At 40.3% G+C, this 22,583-nt stretch overlaps 2 protein-coding genes across 2 annotated transcripts in view; both read left to right on the forward strand.

Annotated features, from left to right (window-relative positions):
- The first annotated feature begins 3,766 nt into the window (after positions 1–3,766).
- On the forward strand, positions 3,767–6,206 carry LOC138366688 (tRNA nuclease CdiA-like). Its single transcript, XM_069327956.1, has 2 exons — positions 3,767–4,686; positions 4,742–6,206. Exons 1-2 carry the CDS (start codon positions 3,767–3,769, stop codon positions 6,204–6,206), a joined length of 2,385 nt encoding a protein of 794 aa, XP_069184057.1.
- Positions 6,207–6,382: 176 nt separating this feature from the next.
- The window catches only part of LOC138366689 (ATP-dependent RNA helicase glh-2-like), a 31,784-nt gene continuing 15,583 nt past the window's right edge, over positions 6,383–22,583 (forward strand). Inside the window, exon 1 of the mRNA XM_069327957.1 lies at positions 6,383–6,483. Within this exon, the coding sequence (XP_069184058.1) occupies positions 6,383–6,483 (101 nt within the window). The remainder of the gene's footprint in view (positions 6,484–22,583) is intronic.

The following is a 22,583-nucleotide window of genomic DNA, read 5'->3' on the forward strand; positions in this document are numbered from 1 at the left end:
TAAAATGAGACTTTTTGACGACTTGCTTACGTTGTGCACGTAGCTTCCAATATCAGGGGAGTTAGAGTGCAGACTCATAGATGGCGCTGGAATTACCACTCCATACTCCAATGAAGGTGGCGATACCATAACACCAAAAAAATGTAAGAGAGAGAAAAATTCTGATTTAATTCCGCTAAAACATTATTTTAACATTTTTATCTTCAGTGTGACATAAAATTGTGTTAACATTTGCAAATTGGAGTAAAAATTAATAGTGATAAAAATGATTTCAAATACATTAAAACACATAAAAATATATATAAATATTATAAATAATAATATTAATCGTAATAATAATAACGATAATAATAATAAGTAATGATAATGTCTTCTTACACAGACATAACATAGGAGTGTGTACTTGTGAAATTTGTAAATTATTTACATAAATTTCACAAATACACAACTGTGGGTTTTTATCCTAAACAACATTAATAATGAATGTGTAATATATTAATATAAATAAATAAATAGTATTAACATTCAATAAAACATTATGTAAATAATAATGACAAAAGTTATAAAATAAATATAGTGATAATAAACATAAAACCATGTAGAAAAGTGAAAAAACGTTGTTTATAATAACACAGAATTGTAAAAGTGTATGTTTGTTTTCACAGAGCACAATTGTTCCACCCAGCATGGGATACACACCTTCAATGGCTTCTTGACGACTTGTAAATGCAACCATGGAAGCGGGTCCGTGATGAACTACACCTCCCACTACACAAGTATGTCTCCATCCCTCGTATTGAAGGTTATGGGCTGAACAATGTCACCCAGTACACACGTATCTACTTGCCGTGGAGAGGTATCCTAGCTGAACTATAGCACCCAGTACACAATTTTCTATGTAAAAGATTGTAAAGGGTTCAAGCTGAACTATAGAGCTCAAAACATAATTCCCTGTCACTCACGGTGAGGGATGTGGGCTGAAATATGCGACCCAGTACATGAATAAGTTTCAGTCGATCATGGTGAAGGGCCCAAGCTGACCTATACCACCCAATATACAAGTATGTCTATGTCACCTGTGAAGAAAGGTCCAAGTTGAACCTTTCCCCCTGAGTAAAAAACAGTATTTGTTCGTAAATACTAGATCGGTAACAGGGTTGGTGATTTGTGGAACCAATTACCGCGTAACGTGGTGGGGGTGGGGTCCCTCGATTGTTTCAAGTATGTGTTGGACATGTATATGAGTGGGATTGGGTGGTTATAAATAGGAGCTGCCTCGTATGGGCCAATAGGCCTTCTGCAGTCACCTTTATTCTTATGTTATTATGTTCCTAAAAATACAGTAATTCTCTGTCACCAGTGGAAAAGGACCAATGATGACTATTCCATCCAGTACACATGTAACTCTCTAACTCCCATCGTCAAGAGTCCAGGCTGATCTACACCATCTAGTACAAAATTTAGTCTCTGTCGCCCATTTTCTGTGGGAAAAAAACCCACATCACCCATAAATTATGAATGCAACGAACAGAAATAAAATGCCGTGTGTTGTGTTAATTTAATTATAAATAAAAACATAATTGTTAATCATAATTGAGATAGCATTCGTGGCCGATTTTTCTCCAGAAAACGAGAATATATTTGCCGCGACGTTTAGATCTCGCCACAAAATCGATTTAGCCCATGTTACATTAAAATCATCAGCCTTAGGACTGAAAATAAAATATAACGAATCTCCTAAATCAAATATATATTCAATAGAAATTAGACATCAAACCAAATCCTTCTTCCGAATATCTATGAAATGCTGATGGGTATGACGCCCCAGGCGAATGAGGGGGAGGGAGGCAGCCATTATTATTGTTGGTGGAATTGAGCCGTAAGTGGGAGTCCCAGAACTACTAGAAAAATTACTTCCAGCGATTTCAAGAATGCAATGTGACTCAAAATAATTGCTATTTGCTCCCAAGACTAAGCGAAACAGAGGGGAATGCTAAATATCCGACTAACCCCATTTATTTGTTAGTTATTATGGCCATATTACTTTCAGATAGATTAGTTGGTTAAGCTGTAGGAAACACCACCCGAAAGGAGGTACGAATCATTTAGTATAATAATCTAGGTTTTATGTAGCACCTGTACTTTACATGTAGTCGTCAGGTTTTACGTTTGGTAAATTGTGACTGTATGAAACTACAATTGAGTTGATACATCTCGGAACCACTCGGACGCCATTGATACCTGTCCAGTACGGGGTACACTTGCCCGAGGAAGTCTGATGTTGGATAACCAGCCAACACTACAAAACAGCTGAGCCTGTTTAAAATTATAACTAACTCATCTGTAGAATTAATACTAACTATTCAATTGCAATCAAGTAGATAGAATTATATCAACCGTATCATTTCGGTGTGATAACCTGAATTTATAAACCAAAATGAGTGAAGGGAAGTTTACTGGTGACAATAAATCATAAAAATACAGTCCACTCAGCAGTAATAAATTAGTAACAAATACAATTAAATACAGTCCATTCTAAATAAACATCAATTAATCACCAGAAGATTTCCTCACAGGGTCCAAGGTGAACTATACCACTCAGTACACAAGTCTTTGTCACATTGGAGAAGGGTCGACTCTCAATACTACCACCCGGTACAAAAGTAAGTCTCTGTCCCTAGCAGTGAAGGGTTCAGACTGAACTATTCTACGCAGTGCACTAGTGAGTCTTTGCCATTCGTGGAGAGGAGTCACAGCTGAATTATACCACACAGTGTACAAATAAGTCTCATCCACTAGTGTAGACGAGTCCAAGCTTAACTATTCCACCCAGTTTAGGTAGTTTTCTGTTAACAGTGGAGAAGGGTCCAACCTGAGACACACCATCAAGTAAGCAAATAATCTTTATCGCCCGGTGTGAAGGGTCCAAAGCGAACTATGCCACCCAGTACACTAGTAAGTTTCCGTCACTCGTAGAGAAAGATTCATGCTGAAGAATACCACTCGTCACAATATTTAGTTTCTGTCTACTATGGTGAAGGTGTCCAAGCTGAACTATACCCCCTAGTTTATAATGCCTTTGTCAGAAGTAAAATGTTGAGGTGGAACTATTCCACCGGATACCCAAATAAATCGCTGCCACCTATATAGATGGATTGAACCTGAACTAATCCGGATAAACCCTTCATGCAAATTGCACCTACTGTCAACAAGAAAAAGAACTACTCCACACAATACACAGTAAGACTCTTTTACTTATGGAGAAGGCTCCAATCTGAACTATACCACTCTGAACACAGGAAAGTCTGTATCACCCACGAAGTATGGTTCCAGCTGAACTATATCAACAAGTAGGTCACTATCATCCGCGGAGAAGTGCCTAAGGTGAACAATACCAGCAAGCAAATAAGACTCTGTCAGCCGTCGAGGAAGGTCGAAGCTGATTTATTCCACTCAGGACACTATAAATACACTGTCACACATAGGGGTACATGCTGAAGAAAACAGTACCACCCACAATGTACAAGTGTCTTGGGTGCCGTGGAGAAGGGTTCATCCTGAACTATAACTCCCAGTTCAAGAGTATGGCCTTGTCACCCATGGAGAAGAGTCAAGAGAGAACAATACAACACAGTACACAAGTATCTTTCAGTCTAAGCTTACAAGTCTGTCTCCTGTAGTGAAGCGTCCAGGCTCACCAATATCACCCATACACTAGTAAGTCTCCCTCAACCACTGAGAAAGGAGAAAGCTTAATTAAACAACCATGCAAATAAATCTGACACTATGGAGAAGAGTTCAGCTGAAATATACCACCCAGTATACAAGTCTCACTGTGGAGATGAAAAGTGCCGCCCTGAGACCCAACTCTCTTACTGTGGAGATGAACGGTGCCACACTGAGACGCAACTCTCTTACTGTGGAGATGAACGGTGCCGCCCTGAGACGCAACTCTCTTACTGTGGAGGTGAACGGTGCCGCCCTGAGACGCAACTCTCTTACTGTGGAGGTGAACGGTGCCACCCTGAGACGCAACTCTCTTACTGTGGAGGTGAACGGTGCCGCCCTGAGACGCAACTCTCTTACTGTGGAGATGAACGGTGCCGCCCTGAGACGCAACTCTCTTACTGTGGAGGTGAACGGTGCCACCCTGAGACGCAACTCTCTTACTGTGGAGGTGAACGGTGCCGCCCTGAGACGCAACTCTCTTACTGTGGAGATGAACGGTGCCGCCCTGAGACGCAACTCTCTTACTGTGGAGGTGAACGGTGCCGCCCTGAGACGCAACTCTCTTACTGTGGAGGTGAACGGTGCCACCCTGAGACGCAACTCTCTTACTGTGGAGGTGAACGGTGCCGCCCTGAGACGCAACTTTGTCACTGTGGAGATGAACGGTACCACCCTGAGACGCAACTTTGTCACTGTGGAGATGAACGGTGTCACCCTGAGACGCAACTTTGTCACTGTGGAGATGAACGGTACCACCCAGAGACGCAACTTTGTCACTGTGGAGATGAACGGTACCACTCAGAGACGCAACTTTGTCACTGTGGAGATGAACGGTACCACCCTGAGACGCAACTTTGTCACTGTGGAGATGAACGGTACCACCCAGAGACGCAACTCTGTCACTGTGGAGATGAACGGTACCACCCAGAGACGCAACTTTGTCACTGGAGATGAACGGTACCACCCAGAGACGCAACTTTGTCACTGTGGAGATGAACGGTACCACCCAGAGACGCAACTTTGTCACTGTGGAGATGAACGGTACCACCCAGAGACGCAACTTTGTCACTGTGGAGATGAACGGTACCACCCAGAGACGCAACTTTGTCACTGTGGAGATGAACGGTACCACCCTGAGACGCAACTTTGTCACTGTGGAGATGAACGGTACCACCCAGAGACGCAACTCTGTCACTGTGGAGATGAACGGTACCACCCAGAGACGCAACTCTGTCACTGTGGAGATGAACGGTACCACCCAGAGACGCAACTTTGTCACTGTGGAGATGAACGGTACCACCCTGAGACGCAACTTTGTCACTGTGGAGATGAACGGTACCACCCTGAGACGCAACTTTGTCACTGTGGAGATGAACGGTACCACCCAGAGACGCAACTCTGTCACTGTGGAGATGAACGGTACCACCCAGAGACGCAACTTTGTCACTGTGGAGATGAACGGTACCACCCAGAGACGCAACTTTGTCACTGTGGAGATGAACGGTACCACCCTGAGACGCAACTTTGTCACTGTGGAGATGAACGGTACCACCCAGAGACGCAACTCTGTCACTGTGGAGATGAACGGTACCACCCAGAGACGCAACTTTGTCACTGTGGAGATGAACGGTACCACCCAGAGACGCAACTTTGTCACTGTGGAGATGAACGGTACCACCCAGAGACGCAACTTTGTCACTGTGGAGATGAACGGTACCACCCAGAGACGCAACTTTGTCACTGTGGAGATGAACGGTACCACCCAGAGACGCAACTTTGTCACTGTGGAGATGAACGGTACCACCCTGAGACGCAACTTTGTCACTGTGGAGATGAACGGTACCACCCAGAGACGCAACTCTGTCACTGTGGAGATGAACGGTGCCACCCAGAGACGCAACTTTGTCACTGTGGAGATGAACGGTACCACCCCGAGACGCAACTTTGTCACTGTGGAGATGAACGGTGTCACCCTGAGACGCAACTTTGTCACTGTGGAGATGAACGGTGTCACCCAGAGACGCAACTTTGTCACTGTGGAGATGAACGGTACCACCCCGAGACGCAACTTTGTCACTGTGGAGATGAACGGTGTCGCCCTGAGACGCAACTTTGTCACTGTGGAGATGATCGGTGCCACCCAGAGACGCAACTTTGTCACTGTGGAGATGAACGGTACCACCCAGAGACGCAACTCTGTCACTGTGGAGATGAACGGTGCCACCCAGAGACGCAACTTTGTCACTGTGGAGATGAACTGTGCCACCCTGAGACGCAACTTTGTCACTGTGGAGATGAACGGTGCCACCCTGAGACGCAACTTTGTCACTGTGGAGATGAACGGTACCACCCAGAGACGCAACTCTGTCACTGTGGAGATGAACGGTGCCACCCAGAGACGCAACTCTGTCGCTGTGGAGATGAACGGTGCCACCCAGAGATGCAACTCTGTCACTGTGGAAAACGTTTCAAGCTGATCCGTTCCATACAGTGTACTAGTAAGTCTCTAACTCGTGGAGAATTGTTGCGGCTGAATTAAACTATTTATTGCATAAATAAGTCTCTGTCTCACGTAGTGAATATTCCAAGTGGAAGTTTTCCAACCAGTTCACATTAGAATGTGTGAGCCGTGGTGAAGGATCCAAGCTGAAAGATGCCTCTCAGCACTCAAGCAGCAGGTGATAAGATCTCTCCAAGGAGGTTCATCACTTTCAGAGCACTTGTTGGGCTTAACAGCCAGCGACCAGTGGGAGGGTATTAGTCCAAATTTATCACATAAAATTTATTATCACATAAAATTCCCATTCTTAAAGCTAAGGAAGACAAAAAAGACTAGTCAGGTTGCCTCTGCTGAAAATGAATTGATAAATGAGAATGGGATAAATTTGGGGTGTAAATTTGAGTGTAAAAAATGCAAAGGAATCACAACAATGTAGTTTATTTAGGGAAAATCTTTGAAGCAGAACGGAGATGGAACCAGCGTCCTGGGTAACCCAGACGTGCGCCTTAAACAAAAGATTTTCTCACAGACCTGTGACTTTTTGTGATTGCAGTGATTATTTGAAGCGAGCATTTGTCGGAGTTTTCCTTTATCTGCACCAGAGGGGTTTGCGGGTTATATGTGAAACTTGGGATGGCTACTAGCTCAGTACCTCCAGACTCCTGGTAGATCCCTGCGGATACCAGGATTTAAAATCAATTGCATTTTATATCTTGGCATCCACAATGGTTCATTTAACCCATTAACCATTGCATCTCATGGTACATGGGTTATGTCGAGCGTCTGGAAGTACCTAGGACGCTGGTTCGATGCCCATCCTGTTCCAAAGTTTTTCTCATAGATATATCACATTATTACGATTTCTGTGTATTAAAATAAGTCATTTGCACTAGCTACTTTTACCACGGGCCTTTAAATGACTGTCACAGGAGTAAGTCATGAAGTAAACTATAATCGTAACAGCTTGAGAATGAATACCCACAGTAACAGAGAAGGCTTGGCGAAAATATTATACGTTGTTATTATTTAAATTATACAGGGAAGACCCCTTCCCCCCCCCCTCCCCAATTAACCGATAAAATGGTAATCTGATCAAAAACATTTGTATAATTACAGGGAACCCTTCCGGTAAAAAGGTTTGATGAAGACATATAGGATCAACCACTATTGTCTAGTTTCAGGGAAACTTTCAGTTATATACATAGCTTAATAAGTGCAGAGTAATCAATCAATTTTGTATTATTTCAGGGAACACCTATATTTACCCAAAAGGACTGATGAAGATATTCTTGGTGCCTTATATGGTGGCTGCATTAATTTACATCAAATGGCACATACGTAAACAGGTAAATATTTAAAAGTACACATATAGCGTCATCTATTTCAGTGTTGAAATCGATATTTGTTTATATTTTTAATCGCTGGGATACACATCGTTTCCAAGGTGAAGAATCTCCGGAGCTTCAGGGGTTACCCACAATACATTTATATGAGTTTTCTGTCATGAAAAGCCTGACAATGGGTGACATGTTATGGGTAACTGTTACAAAGGCGCTAACAATAACGCCTGTCGTCAAAAAATAGCAAGGCAGGTCCCGAAAACTGGAACTACAGATAATCCGAAGTCTTTGATAGAGAAAAGTACAAATAACTGAGAAACAAAAATTAGACAGGAGAAAAGTACAAAATTCAAAGTACAAATAAAAGGCAAAGGGATATGAGCAAAGAAAATTTATCAACGCAAGACGTGATTGAAATGGTAGCATGCATAGGAGCATCACAGCACCACTAAGACTCTCTAGTTTGACCTGCATAAGGATTTGACACAGTTAACCACAATAACTTTCTTTCCAAACTACAACACCGGAGTCAGCGGTCACTCCTTGCAATACTTAAAAAAATCTTACCTCATTGATAGGCTACAGACTGTTTCCGTGAATGATATTACTTCTTCCACTCTCTCTGTTAATTAACATGAGTATTCCACAGGCCAGTATACTTGTTCCACTTCTGTTACTCATTTACATTAATGACCTTCCAAATTCCACCCAACACTTAGAAGCAATTCTATTTGCTGACGATTCAACCTTCAAAATCTTCCAGCATTTTCTCCAATGATAACTACTTATTCCAAATGACAAAGTGAATGCTGAACTAAAACAAAATTCCTCTGTGACTGACAGCTAACAAACGTTCCTTAACATTGATAAAACGTTTTGCATAGGGTTTGATCCACCGATTATATTATCATAAGAATTATATTATCCAAATTAAGAAATGAGTTGTTGAGAAATTGCTTGGTATTCACAGATAAGCTTCATTTCCAATGTCATAAACTAAATACCATAAACATAGTTTCTAAAAAACAGTAGACAGTCTCTAAAATCAGATATTAAGTACTTCGCTCTTCCCTGGAAGCACTTCATTATTTGCTCATCTCTCCATATCTCACCTACGGTATCTGTGCCTAGGGATCTACAACCCAAAACTACCTTCGACCTCTAATTACTCAATATAAATCAGCAATTAGAACAATAACACTCTAGACCCTGAGAGCACTCAGCCCCTGTACTAAAATCAATGAGTATGTTAACTACCAAGACAATGCACCTCATCTCAAGTATAATCTCTATAATAAAGAGTATAAAATTCAGTATACATTCAGAGTATAAAACTCTGAATGGCAACGCTAATCCTGACATTAAGAAGTTCCTAGAGAATGATAACTCAGCCAGTGGGCCCACACGTGAAACAAATATCTTGTCATAATTCCAAGAGCATGACTTAACCAAAGCAGAAATGTTCAGCAAATCAAGGGTCCCAAACTGTGGAATGACATCCCTAATTAAATAAAATACTGTACTTCTCTCAACCAGTTTAAAAAATAAACTAAAATCTCCCTAATTATCTCTATGTTCAGGCCATTCTCAGGGTAATGTGATTCTAATGACAGCCAGCTGCCCTTGTTAAAAACCTGGATATTTATTTTAATATTTATGGAGAAATGAAATAATATTGCAATTGTATTAATAGTCTACTAGTAAATTAGCAATGGAACCAAAATAGATAATGTTCCCAAGTTATATCTTTATTTTATTATAAATCGTTGGTTTAAAATGTAAAAAGTAAATCCTTAACTAGTTTTCTTTGAAACTGTCTGTTACGACCCTCTCGGGACGCAACGGGGTCCTTACTCTGATGTTGTTAGAGGAAGATATATGTATCCGTTCCCAAGCCAGTATTGGCTATCAAGGGATGAGATCCGTGACGCAATTAACTTAAAGGGAGTAGGGAAAGAAAGCTAAGAACTTAATATTATAATTATTACCATCACCTATTAAATATATAAAAATCAAACGTGCACAGGGGGAGGGTATTAACACTATACATGGGGATTAATCCTTCATCGTGGTCTTCTGCTGAAGACGCTGGTGCCACACCACTTGGTGCCGAGTCCTTGGTGCTTTCTTCGTGGCCTCACGACGTGTCCTCTGAGAATGCCGAGCCTACCCGGGCCACAGGTCAGCCAAAACGCAGGTCCACTGGGGGCACCGTCGTGGAGGCCGTCAACCACACGTCCAGCTGGTCTGCTGGCAGGTACTGAGCCACCAAGGCTGGTACGGCCACTCCACGAACGATATAAGGGGTACGCCCTAGACAGGAGTCTCGTGTGATATCACAAATCACCCTCCTGTCCTCAATACCCCAGTGGATGATCGTCTCCAACAGTCGGTCCCGGGTAAATCCTTTCACTGCCACTCCAATGGCAGGCTAACACACCACAGTGTTCTTCCGGGGGGACGACGTCACAACAGCTGCAGCAAACTTCACAGTATGGAGACTGGCTGCCTCGGGTAGACTGACTCCACTTCCATCACAGTGGTCCCAGGTCGGCTCTGTAAGCAGACACGTCATCAATAACCGGGACACTAATACTTACGGGCTCGGGCACAAACACCTGACGTATCCAGTCCATAGATGGCGCTGTCGTCGGAGCACCACCTCACCAGAGGTCAGGAGCGGCGGTGTTGAGCGCGGAACCAGACTGGAAACTGGTCCTCGAGGCCAGTACACGCTGTCCTCACCCGGTGTCGTCGTTCGTTTGGCGGGGGTTTCGGGAGCTGACCCACAGATGGCGTAGTCGTTGCTGCTCCTTGCTCGGACGCTGGATCCGGGTTCGTAACACTGTCTGATGAATTTCGTTTTCTGTAAAGGAAGTTCTAGGGGATACCCAAATAGTTATAAAATGCCATGTTTTACATCTTTGTGAATAATACTCTGTATTATGTAACCAAACCGAATGTAATGTAATCTAAACCTAACCTAATCTAACCTTAACTGAACCTAACCATAATCTAACCAATCACAGAGAAGAAGTAGATAATAGCACTCATTATATAGTGGTGCTGAGGTGATTACCTCCAGGGTTCCTCCTTGAGGACATGTTGCTACCTATTTCACTTACTATTTGATATCCTTCATGTCAACCTGTGTTTTGCTTATAATGTTAACATTCAGTACTAATTTTGTACTATTAATGATTAATGTCAAGTCTAAATATAATTTAAGATGTTATGTGATATATATATATATATATATATATATATAATATATATATATATATATATATATATATATATATATATATATATATATATATATATATATAATATATATATATATATATATATATATATATATATATATATATATATATATATATATATATATATATATATATATGCGAACAAGCCTGAATGGTCCCCAGAACTATATGCGACTGAAAACTTCTGGGGTGTGAGTTTTCAGTCAGCTGCCCTTGTTAAAAACCTGGATATATATATATATATATATATATATATATATATATATATATATATATATTTATATATTTTCGGGGTGTCTCTCTCTAGCCAGTCACCACCAAGTATTAGTAGTGATAAACGTTACTTACTGTAGCCCCCACGGGTCTGCACTCGATCCTCACGGTGCCACTGTTCACCAGGAGAGTCTCTCAGTCTGTCTCCGGGTGGCCTCGTAGCCTAAAGACGAATGAGAACACGATCACGTCACTTGATCATGTGCCCGCCCTGACAGAGGGCTCTACCGCTCACTATAGGTCGCCAACAGGTGTTTACCGTGTCCAGTAACACCTCAGTGGACTAGTAGTAATATAATAGTGGCCCCAGGGAATACTAATCAATTTGATAACAGGTAAATATATGTTTAAATCACTCACTCTTAGATAGTCTCAATAGCAACAAGGTAATGAAGGGTTGACGCAAACACGGCGGTGGTTTTGTAGTTTACTTTAAAGATCAAAGAATCATAACTCTTTATCAAGAACATGGCAAAGGAATAAATGAGCAGCCTTCTCTCCGCCTCTTCACAATTCTGGAACACTCCGGGAATGGCAACACTCCCAGTTGACGTGCGTTCCCACGCTCCACATGCAGTGTTATCGAACGTTTGGCAACTCGTGAGATGCATGCCACACCCACTCACTCTCCTCACTGTTCCTCACACTGCTCACTTCCTCACTATACTCACACTATTGGCGTGAGGTGCCTATTATTCCCTCGTATACACAGTATATCACAACACTGGCATAATCTCAGTTAACCACTTGACATATGAATATATTATTTAATAACTCCAGTATATATAGTTCACTTTATCAATATTTATAATAACGAGGTAACTCTAGGCACACAGCCTTACACTATTAATTTGTATATTTTTTATATATAACCTCTGGCATGAACTTGTAATATAAATGACATGTAAATATAAATGTCCTTTTCACAGTAATCTCTTCATCAAACCACAGGTGCAATCACACACCATATATATATCTCGTGAGAGCTCTATAGCATCTCCCTTCACAACTGTGTCTTACTAGAAACATAGACATTGGTGAGCCCAGCTCACGACATAGAAGATACTCTGGCTAATCGCTAACTAAAGGGGAATGGGAGGGAAAAATGAATTACCTGCTTCCACCATAAATGATGTGGACTCGTCCTCTGTTGAGGGTTGAATTAAAGCTCCTAGTCCCGGCTCACGACTTGCTGTAGGGAGCACCCCCACACACACTGATGCTCTTCCCAGGACCTCAACCAACAGCCAAAAAGTGCGTCTTCTCCGTACTGTTTCTCTCTGCAGGCTCCGTGCTCCTCCGCAACCTCTTGAAGGGTTGGAGTCGGTCTCCTGGCTGTCGCCTCCTCCTCACAACTACGTCTGCCGTCCTTACTCCCGGCTGCAGTCGTTCGTATTCCCAGCTAGTTTGTTCGTTTCCCGTCAATTCCTTCTTCTATCCGCCTCACGGAGTTCAGGAAGACCTCACAGGATGCTAGCAGATCACTGGTGATGTGTATATTCACCGGAGAGGGGCGAATACTGTCAAACTGACAGGACCCCCCTATCGCACGTCCGCCCTTGACGACGTGTGGCGCCACTGGGGCGTACGGCCCGGACCTACCTCCACTCGTGACGTCACACTTGCCAGGGGCGTTTCTCATTGGCTCCCTGTAGCATTAGTAGTGATAATCACCGTTCTTGGCCAATCTGGTGCCGCTGACGTCATAACATTTTGGCGCGAAAATGTAGGAGTCGGCGCCATCTTGGCGTCCAAAAGGACCTAAGCCACTGGCTAAAACACTCTTCTTTAGTTAATTTCTTTCCTATGCGAGAACACCTCATGCTCCCACATATGTCAAATTGGTCTCTGGAAGGCAGAGAACGTTCGGGTAAAGTAGATGTGACTCTTACAGCTGGCGTGGGAGAAATATAGAAATATATACAATATATACATATATATATATATATATATATATATATATATATATATATATATATATATATATATATATATATATATATATATAACTGAAAACTCACACCCCAGAAGTGACTCGAACCCATACTCCCAGAAGCAACGCAACTGGTATGTACAAGACGCCTTAATCCACTTGACCATCACGACCGGACATAATGAGGTGATAGCCGAGGCTATTTGAACCACCCCACCGCCGGCACTCGGATAGTAAGCACTATCCGGCACTCGGATCCGAGTGCCGGCGGTGGGGTGGTTCAAATAGCCTCGGCTATCACCTCATTATGTCCGGTCGTGATGGTCAAGTGGATTAAGGCGTCTTGTACATACCAGTTGCGTTGCTTCTGGGAGTATGGGTTCGAGTCACTTCTGGGGTGTGAGTTTTCAGTTGCATATTGTCCTGGGGACCATTCAGGCTTGTTCGCATATATATATATATAGATATATATATATATATATATATATATATATATATATATATATATATATATATATATATATATATATATATATATATATATATATATATATATATATATGTCGTACCTAGTAGCCAGAACGCACTTCTAAGCCTACTATGCAAGGCCCAATTTGCCTAATAAGCCAAGTTTTCATGAATTAATTGTTTTTCGACTACCTAACCTACCTAACCTAACCTAACCTAACTTTTTCGGCAACCTAACCTAACCTAACCTATAAAGATAGGTTAGGTTAGGTTAGGTAGGGTTGGTTAGGTTCGGTCATATATCTACGTTAATTTTAACTCCAAAAATAAAAATTGACCTCATACAGAATAAAATGGGTAGCTTTATCATTTCATAAGAAAAATTTTAGAGAAAATATATTAATTCATGAAAACTTGGCTTATTAGGCAAATCGGGCCTTGCATAGTAGGCTGAGAATTGCGTTCTGGCTACTAGGTACGACATATATATATATATATATATATATATATATATATATATATATATATATATATATATATATATATATATATATATATATATATATATATATTATTATTAAATATGACCGAAAAAGTAAGATTAATAATTCTAACATGAATTTTCTCAATCTTTCGTACATTACGCTTCACTGTTGGAGGTAAATCAAAAATCACTTCTCCAAAATTCATAAGGCAGGTCCAAGTCAATAACGGCTTCTCCAATGGTTTCATCGAAGACATCATAAGAAGGAAAGGGAAAAAGCCATGCAACCTCTGAAGAGACAACTAACACAACACCTATACCCCCTATTAGACTATTTTACAGGAACTTCTTTTCCACAGCTCATAAAACGGAGGAAAGGGTCCTGAAAGATATTGTTAATAGAAACGTTATCCCTACAGACAAAAATCAGAGGATACAACTGACGATTTACTATAAAACCAGAAAAACGGCCAGCCTACTCATGAGAAACTCTCCAGACACAAAACAGAACGCTTTAAAAGAGACTAACGTCGTCTATGCCTTCAAATGCCCACTTGGGGACTGTAAGCTCCAAAAAACCCAGTATATAGGCAAGACAACAACATCTCTTTCTAGGCGTTTAACGATGCATAAGCAACAGGGCTCCATTAAGGAACATATAATCTCTTCCCATAACCAAACCATCGCCAGAGAAATCCTAGTAAACAACACAGAAATCATCGATAGATACAGCGATAGCAGGCGGCTTGACGTTTGCGAGGCACTACACATCAAGAAGTCAACACCAGCAATCAACAGCCAATTATTGCACAACTATATTCTACCCACCTCAAGACTCCGCTCCAATATAGAAGCATCAAGAAATATGGACCAATAGGCTTTATACAAACACTTCTATTCAATATCCATTGTTTCTGTTCTGTCTTGTGTTGATACTTTTAATACCCTATTAATATCCCCTCCTGTTCTGTCTTGTGTTAATGCCACATCACCCTTCCCACCTCACTCAAATGTAGATATAATATCAGAGAGACGTAAGTTCTAATCAGTTGTGTATTTGTGAAGTCTTTGAAAATGTAATAAGTTTTACGAAACGCGCCCGTGTCGCGTCAGACTAGAAATAAAAATGAATTTTGGAGAAGTGATTTTTGATTTACCTCCAACAGTGAAGCGTAATGTACGAAAGATTGAGAAAATTCGTGTTAGAATTATTAATCTTACTTTTTCGGTCATATTTAATAATATATGTCTACAGGAAAGACTGCTACCAAAATATACTAATATATATATATATATATATATATATATATATATATATATATATATATATATATATATATATATATATTGTATATATTTATATATATATAAATTATATATATATATAAATATATATATATTATATATATGTATAAATATATATATATAAATTTATCGACATCAAGACTAAGCATTTTACAAGAGGGTTGCAGGCGCAGTCTTTCTTTGAAGTCCTGAGAGTGATCATTCTCTCGCCTTGGTTATCCTTTGCATTTCATCAACTGTGCCCACTCTCAAGCTAAACGAAATTTCTTTCATCCTAAACCTGCTTCCAACACTAGTAGCACTGTACTATGCCTTCCCTTCATATCTGAACTCAAAATTTTCCCAATACCTTTCGTCCTCTTGACATTAAACTCGCCTTTCGACAAACTAACACACTTCGTAGCAATCTAGTTCACACTGCTCCTCCTGCTTCTAATGCTGCTGGTGTCTACTCTATTTCCTGTTCATCTTGTCCTCTCCAATACTTTGGCGAAACTGGCCATACACTGAATGACAGACTTAAAGAACACAAGAGAAGTGTTAAGTCTGCTGACACTAACAATGCTCTCTTCTGCCATGTGAGGGATTCTAATCATCCCATTGATTGGTCTTCCTCCAAAATAATCTTTCCTGCCTCTACTCTACACAGACGCCGTCTTGTAGAATCAGCTCTTATTAACAATGTACCCAACATGAACTTGAGTCCTGGCTTTGTTGCTGTGGACTCTTCCCTTTCACAGTATATACTCAAATGCTCTAATCTTTCTAACAAACGTGACTTAACATAAGCTTTCCCCCTTCCATTTCTTTCTTTCTCTTTCCCTTTCATTCTCTCTTCTCCCTTTTTCTGTTCCTTGTCTTCTACGCTCCCTTGCTATCCTCTTCTTATTCCTATTACTATCTCCTTCGGTGGTTATAATAGGAGCTGCCTCGTATGGGCCAATAGGCCTGCTGCGGTTCTCATTACTGCTATCCCCTACACCTGACTTTCCTCCTCAGCTCTCTCTTGTCTATTTAATGCCTGTCCCTACCTGTCCTCATCACAATCGACTTGAGAATGGTCCAGGACGGACCGAAACGTCGTCGTCTCTTCAATTTCTAGTGTGTGGTCTGGTCAACATACTTCAGCCACGTTATTGTGACTCATCGCCTGCATATATATATATATATATATATATATATATATATATATTATTAAATATGACCGAAAAAGTAAGATTAATAATTCTAACACGAATTTTCTCAATCTTTCGTACATTGCGCTTCACTGTTGGAGGTAAATCAAAAATCACTTCTCCAAAATTCATTTTTATTTCTAGTCTGACGCGACACGGGCGCGTTTCGTAAAACTTATTACATTTTCAAAGACTTCACAAATACACAACTGATTAGAACTTACGTATTCTCTGATTTTATATCTACATTTGAGTGAGGTGGGAAGGGTGATGTGGCATTAACACAAGACAGAACACGAGGGGATATTAATAGGGTATTAAAAGTATCAACACAAGACAGAACAGAAACAATGGGTATTGAATAGAAGTGTTTGTAGAAAGCCTATTGGTCCATATTTCTTGATGCTTCTATATTGGAGCGGAGTCTTGAGGTGGGTAGAATATAGTTGTGCAATAATTGGCTGTTGATTGCTGGTGTTGACTTCTTGATGTGTAGTGCCTCGCAAACGTCAAGCCGCCTGCTATCGCTGTATCTATCGATGATTTCTGTGTTGTTTACTAGGATTTCTCTGGCGATGGTTTGGTTATGGGAAGAGATTATATGTTCCTTAATGGAGCCCTGTTGCTTATGCATCGTTAAACGCCTGGAAAGAGATGTTGTTGTCTTGCCTATATACTGGGTTTTTTGGAGCTTACAGTCCCCAAGTGGGCATTTGAAGGCATAGACGACGTTAGTCTCTTTTAAAGCGTTCTGTTTTGTGTCTGGAGAGTTTCTCATGAGTAGGCTGGCCGTTTTTCTGGTTTTATAGTAAATCGTCAGTTGTATCCTCTGATTTTTGTCTGTAGGGATAACGTTTCTATTAACAATATCTTTCAGGACCCTTTCCTCCGTTTTATGAGCTGTGGAAAAGAAGTTCCTGTAAAATAGTCTAATAGGGGGTATAGGTGTTGTGTTAGTTGTCTCTTCAGAGGTTGCATGGCTTTTCACTTTCCTTCTTATGATGTCTTCGATGAAACCATTGGAGAAGCCGTTATTGACTAGGACCTGCCTTACCCTACAGAGTTCTTCGTCGACTTGCTTCCATTCTGAGCTGTGGCTGAGAGCACGGTCGACGTATGCGTTAACAACACTCCTCTTGTACCTGTCAGGGCAGTCGCTGTTGGCATTTAGGCACATTCCTATGTTTGTTTCCTTAGTGTAGACTGCAGTGTGGAAACCTCCGCCCTTTTCCATGACTGTTACATCTAGAAAAGGCAGCTTCCCATCCTTTTCCGTCTCGTAAGTGAAACGCAGCACGGAACTCTGCTCAAATGCCTCCTTCAGCTCCTGCAGATGTCTGACATCAGGTACCTGTGTAAAAATGTCGTCAACATACCTGCAGTATATGGCCGGTTTCAAGTTCATGTCGACTAAGACTTTTTGCTCGATGGTACCCATGTAGAAGTTTGCAAACAGGACACCTAGGGAAGAACCCATGGCGACCCCATCTACTTGCTTATACATGTGCTCATCCGGGCTCAAGAAGGGTGCCTCTTTAGTACAAGCTTGGAGTAGTTTCCTTAGAATACTTTCTGGCATGTCAAGAGGAGTACAGGCTGGATCACGATACACTCTGTCGGCTATCATTCCGATTGTCTCGTCCACAGGTACGTTGGTAAACAGCGATTCTACGTCCAACGAGGCTCTTATCCCTGTGGCCCGTGTGCCCCGCAGTAAGTCCACAAATTCCTTTGGAGACTTCAGGCTGAAGGCGCAAGGAACATAAGGAGTCAGCAGGCCGTTGAGTCGCTTCGCCAGTCTGTACGTGGGTGTGGGTATCTGGCTAATGATTGGCCGAAGTGGGTTTCCAGGCTTGTGCGTCTTGACATTTCCATACGCATATCCAGGTTTATATTCCCCAATGATCTTTGGCAGGTGGAGTCCGGATTTCTTGGCGTTCACAGTTTCGATCAGTTTGTTGACCTTTGCTTTTAATTCGGCTGTAGTGTCCTTCGTTACCCTTTGGAACTTAGTTTGGTCAGAGAGTATGATGTTCATTTTCGCCAGATATTCGTCTTTTTTAAGAATGACATATATTGGCGACTTGTCACCTCTCCTGACAACTATCTCCTTGTTCTCACGAAGGCTTTTAGCTGCTGCTTTAAGCTCGGGGGACAGTATGGTGCTTCTGTAGTTGCCTCGATTCTTTCCTCCTTCTGCAATAAGTTCTGCTTGTAAGGTATCTTTGGTAGTGACCTTCTTTTGTGTCTCGAGGTCGAATATGTCGTCCAACAGACAAAAATCAGAGGATACAACTGACGATTTACTATAAAACCAGAAAAACGGCCAGCCTACTCATGAGAAACTCTCCAGACACAAAACAGAACGCTTTAAAAGAGACTAACGTCGTCTATGCCTTCAAATGCCCACTTGGGGACTGTAAGCTCCAAAAAACCCAGTATATAGGCAAGACAACAACATCTCTTTCCAGGCGTTTAACGATGCATAAGCAACAGGGCTCCATTAAGGAACATATAATCTCTTCCCATAACCAAACCATCGCCAGAGAAATCCTAGTAAACAACACAGAAATCATCGATAGATACAGCGATAGCAGGCGGCTTGACGTTTGCGAGGCACTACACATCAAGAAGTCAACACCAGCAATCAACAGCCAATTATTGCACAACTATATTCTACCCACCTCAAGACTCCGCTCCAATATAGAAGCATCAAGAAATATGGACCAATAGGCTTTCTACAAACACTTCTATTCAATACCCATTGTTTCTGTTCTGTCTTGTGTTGATACTTTTAATACCCTATTAATATCCCCTCGTGTTCTGTCTTGTGTTAATGCCACATCACCCTTCCCACCTCACTCAAATGTAGATATAAAATCAGAGAATACGTAAGTTCTAATCAGTTGTGTATTTGTGAAGTCTTTGAAAATGTAATAAGTTTTACGAAACGCGCCCGTGTCGCGTCAGACTAGAAATATAAATGAATTTTGGAGAAGTGATTTTTGATTTACCTCCAACAGTGAAGCGCAATGTACGAAAGATTGAGAAAATTCGTGTTAGAATTATTAATCTTACTTTTTCGGTCATATTTAATAATATATGTCTACAGGAAAGACTGCTACCAAAATATACTAATATATATATATATATATATATATATATATATATATATATATATATATATATATATACATATATATATATTTTATTGGAGTTAAAATTAACGTAGATATATGACCGAACCTAACCAACCCTACCTAACCTAACCTATCCTATATATATAGGTAAGGTTAGGTTAGGTAGCCAAAAAAAGCTAGGTTAGGTTAGGTAGGTTAGGTAGACGAAAAAACATTAATTCATGAAAACTTGGCTTATTAGGCAAATCGGGCCTTGCATAGTAGGCTGAGAAGTGAGTTCTGGCTACTAGGTACGACATATATATATATATATATATATATATATATATATATATATATATATATATATATATATATATATATATATATATATGTCGTACCTAGTAGCCAGAACTCACTTTTCAGCCTACAATGCATGGCCCGATTTGCCTAATAAGCCAAGTTTTCATGAAATAATATATTTTCTCTAATTTTTTTCTTATGAAATGATAAAGCAACCCATTTCATTATGTAAGAGGTGAATTTTTTTTTATTGGAATTAAAATTAACGTAGATATATGACCGAACCTAACCAACCCTACCTAACCTAACCTAACCTATCTTTATAGGTTAGGTTAGGTTAGGTAGCCGAAAAAGTTAGGTTAGGTTAGGTTAGGTAGGTTAGGTAGTCGAAAAGCAATTAATTCATGAAAACTTGGCTTATTAGGCAAATCGGGCCTTGCATAGTAGGCTCAGAAGTGAGTTCTGGCTACTAGGTACGACATATATATATATACATATATATATATATATATATATATATATATATATATATATATATATATATATATATATATATATATATATATATATATATGCAGCTACGTGACTGTGTACTATATATATATATATATATATATATATATATATATATATATATATATATATATATATATATATATATATATATATGTCGTACCTAGTAGCCAGAACTCACTTCTCAGCCTACTATGCAAGGCCCGATTTGCCTAATAAGCCAAGTTTTCATGAATTAATGTTTTTTCGTCTACCTAACCTACCTAACCTAACCTAGCTTTTTTTGGCTACCTAACCTAACCTTACCTATATATATAGGATAGGTTAGGTTAGGTAGGGTTGGTTAGGTTCGGTCATATATCTACGTTAATTTTAACTCCAATAAAAAAAAATTGACCTCATACATAGTGAAAAGGGTAGCTTTATCATTTCATAAGAAAAAAATTATAGTAAATATATTAATTCTGGAAAACTTGGCTTATTAGGCAAATCGGGCCTTGAATAATAGGCTGAGAAGTGAGTTCTGGCTACTAGGTACGACATATATATATATATATATATATATATATATATATATATATATATATATATATATATATATATATATATATATATATATATATATATATTTTATTAAATATGACCGAAAAAGTAAGATTAATAATTCTAACACGAATTTTCTCAATCTTTCGTACATTATGCTTCACTATTGGAGGTAAATCAAAAATCACTTCTCCAAAATTCATTTTTATTTCTAGTCTGACGCGACACGGGCGCGTTTCGTAAAACTTATTACATTTTCAAAGACTTCACAAATACACAACTGATTAGAACTTGCGTTCCCTGGTTTTATATCTACATTTGAGTGAGGTGGGAAGGGTGATGTGGCATTACATTTGAGTAAGGTGGGAAGGATGATGTGGCATTAGAGGATATTAATAGGGTATTAAAAGTATCAACACAAGACAGAACACGAAACAATGGATATTGAATAGAAGTGTTTGTAGAAAGCCTATTGGTCCATATTTCTTGATGCTTCTATATTGGAGCGGGGTCTTGAGGTGGGTAGAATATAGTTGTGCAATAATTGGCTGTTGATTGCTGGTGTTGACTTCTTGATGTGTAGTGCCTCGCAAACGTCGAGCCGCCTGCTATCGCTGTATCTATCGATGATTTCTGTGTTGTTTACTAGGATTTCTCTGGCGATGGTTTGGTTATGGGAAGAGATTATATGTTCCTTAATGGAGCCCTGTTGTTTATGCATCGTTAAACGCCTAGAAAGAGATGTTGTTGTCTTGCCTATATACTGGGTTTTTTGGAGCTTACAGTCCCCAAGTGGGCATTTGAAGGCATAGACGACGTTAGTCTCTTTTAAAGCGTTCTGTTTCGTGTCTGGAGAGTTTCTCATGAGTAGGCTGGCCGTTTTTCTGGTTTTATAGTAAATCGTCAGTTGTATCCTCTGATTTTTGTCTGTAGGGATAACGTTTCTATTAACAATATCTTTCAGGACCCTTTCCTCTGTTTTATGAGCTGTGGAAAAGAAGTTCCTGTAAAATAGTCTAATAGGGGGTATAGGTGTTGTGTTAGTTGTCTCTTCGGAGGTTGCATGGCTTTTCACTTTCCTTCTTATGATGTCTTCGATGAAACCATTGGAGAAGCCGTTATTGACTAGAACCTGCCTTACCCTACAGAGTTCTTCGTCGACTTGCTTCCATTCTGAGCTGTGGCTGAGAGCACGGTCGACGTATGCGTTAACAACACTCCTCTTGTACCTGTCAGGGCAGTCGCTGTTGGCATTTAGGCACATTCCTATGTTTGTTTCCTTTGTGTAGACTGCAGTGTGGAAACCTCCGCCCTTTTCCATGACTGTTACATCTAGAAAAGGCAGCTTCCCATCCTTTTCCGTCTCATAAGTGAAACGCAGCACGGAACTCTGCTCAAATGCCTCCTTCAGCTCCTGCAGATGTCTAACATCAGGTACCTGTGTAAAAATGTCGTCAACATACCTGCAGTATATGGCCGGTTTCAAGTTCATGTCGACTAAGACTTTTTACTTCGATGGTTTCATCGAAGACATCATAAGAAGGAAAGTGAAAAGCCATGCAACCTCCGAAGAGACAACTAACACAACACCTATACCCCCTATTAGACTATTTTACAGGAACTTCTTTTCCA

Source organism: Procambarus clarkii, chromosome 20, assembly GCF_040958095.1.
Source record: "Procambarus clarkii isolate CNS0578487 chromosome 20, FALCON_Pclarkii_2.0, whole genome shotgun sequence".
Taxonomy (NCBI): Eukaryota; Metazoa; Arthropoda; class Malacostraca; order Decapoda; family Cambaridae; genus Procambarus; species Procambarus clarkii.